Source organism: Esox lucius, chromosome 12, assembly GCF_011004845.1.
Source record: "Esox lucius isolate fEsoLuc1 chromosome 12, fEsoLuc1.pri, whole genome shotgun sequence".
Taxonomy (NCBI): Eukaryota; Metazoa; Chordata; class Actinopteri; order Esociformes; family Esocidae; genus Esox; species Esox lucius.
The window spans coordinates 19637506-19646030 of NC_047580.1; the positions used below are offsets into that span (position 1 = coordinate 19637506).

The following is an 8525-nucleotide window of genomic DNA, read 5'->3' on the forward strand; positions in this document are numbered from 1 at the left end:
ACATATTCTTAATACTTCAATTTGCACTTCTGGTCAGATGCTAAGGCATTTCGATGTACCGTACTTGTACTTGTTCAATGACAATAAAGTTGAATCTAATCTAATTTAAACGTTTGTTTTTACTGTCATTCCCAAGCCAGCTTGTATAACATTCTAGAATACAGATTTGCTTTTGGCGACAGGAAAATAATAGGTCAACCAGAAAGTTGGTAATATGTATTTGGGTGTTTATGGAATAATGCTTTAGGGGAAAGCTGTCGGTGGAACAGGTTCTTAAATGGGCTGAGTTACAGGCTCTTTTACCAGGTAAATAACATAAGGCAAACAACCATCTGGCAATGAATAGATTGTTCATACAGTATGATGAGAGTTTTAATGCCCCATTTGGCAGTAGGTAATGGAATAGCTAGCCTTGTAGTTAATTTAAAAGTATAGTATTTAGTATTTTGTCCATATTTTTCCCAAATCAGTTTAGATTTAGTTTACTACTTTAGTAACTTTAGTTGAAATCATATTTTAGAAAAGTAGCTTAAATTTGCTTTAGTGATAAGTAATTGGTAGCTGGGTAAACTACCTTTTCAAAGTAGCTTCCCCAACATCGTGTGTAAAGCCATTCTCTGAACAGTAAACACGGTTAATTACAGTGTTCCCATTTACTGCCACAACAACATGCAAATCATTAGGCATTCAAACTCCTCACTACATTCCTCTTGTGCATCCATCATCATGGCTAGAATAATGATAGACAGGTCAGTGTGAAGACAATATCCAGGCCAGAACAGGACAGATTGGTGATATGCATGGGAAATATTACTTACATCATTAAGAGTAGGCAACACTGTCACTGGTTCTTATCAAATCGTTCACACAGGGTGGCTTTCCTTAGCTGGATGGGTAAGTACACCTTCTCAGGCACCATTAGTCACACACCACTGGATATGGTGAATCACTGGCTACTAGGCTTGGCCGGTATCCAGCTGGATATACAGCGCCATAAAAAATTAAGAGACCATGGCACGTTTTGAGTGAGGAGGCGTTCAATTTGCAGTGGTCTCTTAATTTTAACCCTTCTATTTCTCACTCAAAACCTTCCTTTTCAACTTTTTTGGAAAGGAAAGTAAAATGTGCAGTGGTCTCTTAATTTTTTCCAGAGATGTATATTGCCTGACGATTCATACAAAAAAATATCCCATGTCTTTTGTTTGCAACATTTTTAAGTCTGAATCTCCTTACACTGCAATCATTTAAGTGAAAATAACTAGGGGTGTTGTAGAACAAGTAATTAGGGATGGGATCATCTGTAACCAGCTATGGTATAAAAGCAAATAATGATTTTTCTAGCTCATAACACAACCCATTGGTTGCTGGGACATATCCAATAGTTCAGTCATTGTTGTGATTGTAGTCCTCAGGGAGGGGTTCAGCTCTAAACTTCACACAGAGGAAAAAATGACTAACCTCCATTGGCGTGGCATAGCATTTGGCCAGAGCTGAGCAAATATTCAAACATAAACCCTTATTAGCTAACATGCTAACATTTTATACAATTTCTGACAAACTTTTTGCACTCCATCACACTCCTTCTTGGTCAAATAGCCCTTACACAGCCAAGAGCAGCGTTTTGGGCCAATAGTCACATCTCAGATTGTGCTATTTAGTAAGGTAAACATATCTATCTACAATATATATTTTTTTCAAATGGAAAATGTGCATTATATCTGTCAGTTATAAGGTAATTTACTCTGATTTATGGGTTATTTTATACACAATTTATTATTATTATTTTAAACCCGAGTTGGTTGCTGCACTTGGCTGACATGCAGGCTCTGCTTGCGCGTGACGAAATGATGAGCGAGGAACAGGCAAAAAAAAAACGAAATTGAGAATTTGGTTGCAAAAATGCATCGTCAATTATATGGAAATATTTAGGCTACCAAAAACAGGTACTTTGTCAAGAGTTCCTTGCAACGGTGGCCACAACACGAGGCAACACGACCAATGTGTTTGATCATTTAAGGCGGCACCACCAGAAAGTATCTCAATTGCGTCCAAAGCAAAAATCGGATGCATTTGCCAGTATTAAACCATACGAGAGAGGTTCCAAACGGCAGAGAAAAATCACAGATTCAATAACATTTCACGTAGCCAAAGACATGGTAACAGGTTACCAAAGAGGGTTTTAAAAACGATCTGGTCGCTTGACAAGCGGTATGTAACACCATCACGCAACTATTTTTCTCAAGTTGCCATCCCAGAGCTGTACGAAAAATGCAAGGAACAAGTTGAAACAGAGCTGTCACAAGTGGAATATTATACAGCAACAACAGACTTGTGGTCCAGCTGGACAACGGAGCCCTACATAAGTCTGACCGTACACTTTATTAATGAGGACTTCCACCTGAAAAGTCGCTGTTTGCAGACTGCATTTTTTCCAGAGGATCATACAAGTGAGAACATCGCAACAGGGATGAGAGAAGCTTTAGCTGATTGGGGACTAGATGAGAGTCGTCTAGTCTGTAGTAACAACAGACAATGCCGCGAACACGGTGAAGGATGCACCTGAAGAACTGCATCAGATTGCAGTGCTTTGGCCACAGACAGCATCTTACAGTTGGTAAGTTATGGTTGATAGCCAAAGCTCTTTCTGATTATATCCTGTATTTTTTCATATCGCAATATATAACGCAGACAAACAAAATATCGATTTCCAAAATCGTGCAACCCAAGACAGTGTCATCAGCAAAGTACTCCCACACCATCACACCTCCTCCATGCTTCACATGCCGAGATCATCTGTTCACCCACTTTGTATCTCACCCACTCTGCGTCTAGCAAACACGCAGCGGTTGGAACCAAAAATCTAAATTTGGACTCATCAAACCAAAGGACAGATTTCCACCTGTCTGATGTCCATTTCTCATGTTTCTTGGCCCAAGCAAGTCTCTTCTAATTGGTGTCCTTCACCACAGGCTTCTTTGCTTGAATCTGGTTTTTACTCACAAATGTATCCTGTCTCCTCTGAACAGTCTCCTCTGAACAGTTATGGTTGAGATGTGTCTTAGTTGAACACAGTGAAGCATTTATTTGAGCAACAATCTGAGGTGCAGTTAATTGCAAATTTCTGGGGCTGGCAACTCTAATGAACACATCGTCTGCAGTAGATGTCTGGGTCTTCCTTTACTGTGGCAGACCTCATGGGCGCTTGAGGTTTTTGGCGACTGTACTGGAATAAACTATTTTTATTTACATTGTCCAGATGGACCGACCTTCATATCTCAAAGTAATGAAAGACTGACGTTTCTCTTTGCTTATTTGAAATGTTCTTGTTGTGTTACAACAGGAACTCTGTTTCCCAAAAAGTTGGGAAAATAATAATAATAATAATAAAAACAGAATGCAATGGTTTGCAAATCAGTTATTCCTATATTTTATTGTAAATAGTAGAAAAACAACATATCAAATGTTTAAACTGAGAAATGTTATTGTTTTTAGAAAAATACATGCCCATTTTTAAAGCCAGCAATACTTTTCAAAAAAGTTGGGACAGGGGCATATTTACCACTGTGTTGCATCACCTCTTCTTTTAACGATACTCTGTAAGCATTTGGGAATTGAGGAGACCAATTGCTGTAGTTTTGAAATCTATTCCCATTCTTGCTTGATATAGGATTTCAGCTGCTCAGTTCAGGGTCTCCTTTGTCGTATTTTTCATTTCATAATGTGCCAAATGTTTTCAATGGGTGACAGGTTTGGACTGCAGGCAGGCTAGTTTTGTGCCCAGACTCATTTACTACACAACCATGCTGTTGTAATACGTGCAGAATGTGGTTTGGCATAGTGTTGCTGAAAAAAGCCTTCCCTGAAAACAACGTTATCTGGATGGTAGCAAATGTTGCTCCAAAACCTGTATATATTGTTGTTCAGCTTTAATGGTGCCTTCACAGATGTGCAAGTCAGCCATGCTATGTGCACTAATGCACCCCTATACCATCCTGCATGCTGTTTTTTGTGCACTGATTAGAAACTGGATTGTACCTCTCCTCTTTTGTCCGGAGGACACAGTGTCCATGACTCCCAAAAATAATTTCATTAGTCAGTTTTCCACTTCGCCTCAGTCCTCTTTAAATGAGCTCAGGCCCAGAGAAGGCGGTGGCGTTCCTGGATCTTGTTAATATATGGTTTCTTCTTTGCATGGTGAATTATTAACTTGCATTTGTGGATTCAGTGATGTACTGTGTTCACAGACAATGGTTTTCAGAAGGGTTCCTGAGCCCAAACAGTGATATCCACTACAGAACCATGTCTGTTTTTAATGCTGTGCCGCCTGAGGGCCCAAAGATCACGGCCATCCAATATTGGTTTTCGGCCTTGTCCCTTCCATTGAGAGATTTCTCCAGATTCTTGGAATCTTTAAATGATATTGTGTACCATTGATGATGAGATCCCCAAACTCTTTGATGATGATAAACATTATTAAATTGTTGCACTATTTGCACGCACAGTCTTTCCCAGATTAATGAACCCTTCCCATCCTCACTTCTGACAGGCCCATCCTCTCTAGAATTATCTTTTAATACCCAATCATGTTCCTGTCCTATTGCCAATTGACCTAATTAGTTGTGAGATATTCGACCAGGTTTAGTTTTTTTGCATTACACAACTTTTCCAGTCTTTTGTTGCCTCTGTCACAACTTTTTTGAAATGTGTTGCTGGCATCAAATTCAAAGTAGGTATGTAGGTAAATGTCTCAGTTTCTACATTTGATATATTGTCTTTGTACTATATTCTATGGAGTATAGGGTTTCAAATGATTTGCACATATTTGCATTTTACACAACATCCCAACTTTTTTGGAAACAGGGTATGTTTTTGCCAATGATCTATGCAAAAAAGTATTAATCAGGTTTTCTTCCGGGATTTCTTTGTCAATGTGCAACATTTAAAGACATTAATTAGCATTATTCGTCTCAAAGGTTTCAAAAGTTTTCAAAATCACAGCCCTACTTCCTACACATAAGATGTAGGCATCCATTTCTCATACAGGGATTGTCAATTCCAAAACCATTGCTTATATTTGGTAGAGAATGGCACTGGCAATGCCATATTTGGGAATTCTCACAGTGCCAATACAAAAAAGGTATGAAAATGCATACACTCACAGCTGTAAGTGGTTCTGAATAACACTGTCTGCAAAATGACAGCTATGTAAATAAATCCAAAAGTATGTTATAGCCATTACATATCTGTTTACCGGATTACCATTCATGGTAGATGCTGCAGATGTTGGCTGATTCAAAAATGGCTTGTAAAAATGTCAACGCCTATCATACATATTCATTCCAGGCACATATTTGTATTATATGCAATTGGATGGGGAGGAATTCCGTCAGTTGACACAACAACTGAATAACAATTACAGTAATTAAGTTTGTTTTGACCTTTCCATTCCATAGAAAGTACATAACAGCGCAGAGGTCCAATTGCTCTTTGAAAACAATTTCTGCACACTCCAGACAAGTAGATATAGGCATTGCTACAAATATCAAACAGTCCCAAATGTGGGACAATGCAATGATGAACAGGGAAGGAAAGAACCCAAAGAGTAGGCTGTCTGCATCCCAAATGGAGCCCTATCCTCCACTACCTGGAAGCCAGTTCCACTCCATCTTTTCATTGCAACCCCCTACTCAGGGAGTTAGACGTGTGACATTGAGGGGTGCAATTAATGAGGTAGAACAGAAAACCATCAGGTCCCAGACATCATAATATAGGATTTGAATGCCCCTGCCACAGAGACTCTAACCAAAGTATGGCACTATATTGGAAATAGGATGCCATTTGAAATCTGTTATGTGACCTAACTTACAGGTCTCCAAACTGCACTAGAATTTCTTGAAGCTCCTCAGGCATGTATTTCTATTCAAAGGAAGAGGAACTCACTGAGAAGGGTGTTGATTCCAAAATCGTCAGATGTTTTACAACCCTGAACAATCCAGTTGGTTCATTGTCCCAAGACCCCTTAGCCGGTGTGCCCATGTGGAAACCGTTGTGTCAGATTTGTAACTACTTGGTGCTCCAGTTATGGGGATATTGCCTGTATGTGCGTGTTTATTTGCATCTGTGTTACTTACTAGTAGAATTGCCTTGCATCTGAATTATGCATTTCGACTCCTTGCTTGTCTCTCTTGAGTTAAAGGGACGAACACGGACAGCGACTTTCACAGACGCCCCGGACATGGTTGCAGTTTCACCCAAGAATAGTATGATTCCAAAAATTACCCTCCTGGAGAAAGAAACATAATTATTTTACTTTTAAAAGGCAATTATTGACTTAGAATCGCAACGCATGTTGTCAATGGATGACTTGTTAGATGGGATATTACAAGGTCAGATTTTTGAGACAGGGACACAATGTTGACAAGTTGTTGAATAACAATTAAAAGCCACATGAGTAATAGCAGCTTTATGTCTCAAGTTCAGTGGATGTCAGTTGTCATTAAAGTCTATTCGGAAATGGTGTACTTCCTGTTCAATCCAATTGATATGGCATAGATATAAGTAATAAAAGATGATCATAACATTTTATAGTACAATAAAAAGGGATTTCCCGTGATCAAAGATGCCGAAAAAAAAACATTTGCGGTGTAAAGGAGCCTACAAATATGGCCGACTGATAGCGGATACATTAGGCTATGTGCCACATAAATACATGAATAAAGAGAATATTATGTTTCCTATTACAGTAGGCCTAACTATAACTATAGTGTAGATTTAATTTGGTTTCATATTTTTGTGCAAACTCACGAATATGGGCATTGCATCGACTCGCAGGTCTGATGTTTTCATCAAATCAGCCATTTGAGCTACTAGCCGAGGCATACGCCCATGGTATTCTATCTATTCTGTTTGTTGGTATAGGCTACTGTATCCCAGACGTAGAAGGCCTACAGGATAAACAGCGTACATCTCCGTAGGTTACAAATGAAATATGTTTATACAATTGTGAAATGTTCATTAGTAGATTGGAAAACATAAATAGAGCGTGCAGACAGAAGCTGAACATTTGCTAAGCATTTGGCAAAGTATAACATTTGCTTCATGCAGGATTTAAAACAAAGTAGCCGAATCCGAAATTCTACAATGTAAGTGTAGCCTATCACTAAAACGAGTGATATAATTGATTAAATTAACCCTGTAGTTAAATAGATCGCCTGTCTCGAAGCATATCTAAGAATGGCCTGGTATCGCCTTTCGCAAGAATGACTACACGCGCAGGATATTCGATTTGTAATCACTTGTAATAACATAGTGCAAAGATAGGGTATTTCATACCGCATCAGAACACCTAGTGTATTTCAGAATAGAACAGAGGAGTGAATCAAGGAAATGTATATTAAAAAACATCACTCGCTCTCATCGGTTACATGTGTGACAAAATGCTCAAGCTACGACGTGGTCTCTCTCTCTCGCTCTCTCTATATATATATATTTATATATAAACACACACATATATATATATATACGCTTACATAAAACATCAACATATTTAGGTTGCTTACTTTTGAAGATCGAAACGAAGAAGTCTACAAAACCATAGACAAGCAGCAAAAACGAATAAGCGTTAAAATTATGTCTAATATTGGTCATCTGAGTATGCTCGCAGGAAAATGATCAATAAATCCACTTTAATAATAAAAAAAAGACATTATAGCGGTGTTTAAGTCTCCACCATACGGGCTTCCACTGCATTCGGTTCTTCCTTTGTGAGATTATATTCTAGTTCGGATGAAAGGTAGCGGTATATCTGCACACAAACGAAAAAGAACGGACAGAATGCCTTGATTTACTGAAAAGATTACGTCAACTCCCTTTCGACTACTCTGATTGACAGCTCAAAAGCCAATGAAATCAGACTACTGAATGAAAAATGCATTGAGTAGCCAATAAAAACTCAGAAAATGTTGATGGGCAGTTGCATCTGGCCATGACGCCATACTGCAGGATTTCTTACCGCTCCGGTACTGCTAAATTCGATCGTGTGGCATTTAAGCCCTGAACGAACTTCCCAGGCAGGGCTTCAGATGGGTCTCAGAGATTCCTAAAGACCACTTACCTTTGTCTCCACTACTCCCTAACAAGTAATCCAAAATCCTCCAGAACCTTTCAAACCGATGACCATCTCAGGGAGAAAATAGCCTTTTGTCAAATCAGGAAGTAATTTTTCAACTTATGCGATTCCTACAACTTCCATAGTGCCTTGCATCTGGAAGGCAGGTACGAAGGCAGGTGTAAAAGCAGATGAGTCTTCTGTGAGCTATAAGTGAGTTTTCTGTTTACAGCTGGTGTTTGGTTATCATTGAAATTAATTTTTTATTATACTAGTTGGTTGTCTGTGGTTGACTGTGGTATTTACTAGAGCAGAACATTTTAAGATGCAAACAGTGTTTGAAGGCTATTACACTACATGGAAAAGTTCCTCAATATTTGTGTGTGTTGCAGAATTCATACTGAAGGAATACATAAGG

The 8525-nt window shown here is 38.7% G+C and overlaps 1 protein-coding gene across 16 annotated transcripts in view; it reads right to left on the bottom strand.

Moving 5' to 3' along the window:
- kif1b (kinesin family member 1B) overlaps nucleotides 1-7869 on the bottom strand; it is an 81330-nt gene extending 73461 nt beyond the window's left edge. For 8 of the 16 annotated variants that reach the window (XM_010891772.4, XM_010891770.4, XM_010891768.4 and 5 more), the window contains exons 1-2: nucleotides 7560-7858; nucleotides 6132-6283 (exon numbers count right to left, since the gene is read on the bottom strand). In XM_010891772.4, the coding sequence (XP_010890074.2) occupies nucleotides 6132-6237 (106 nt within the window). In that variant the 5' untranslated portion in view covers nucleotides 6238-6283; nucleotides 7560-7858. Of the gene's footprint in view, nucleotides 1-6131; nucleotides 6284-7559 lie in introns of all 16 variants that reach the window. The other 8 variants (XM_034296071.1, XM_034296074.1, XM_034296073.1 and 5 more) reach the window with 3 other exon arrangements.
- Nucleotides 7870-8525: the final 656 nt, after the last annotated feature.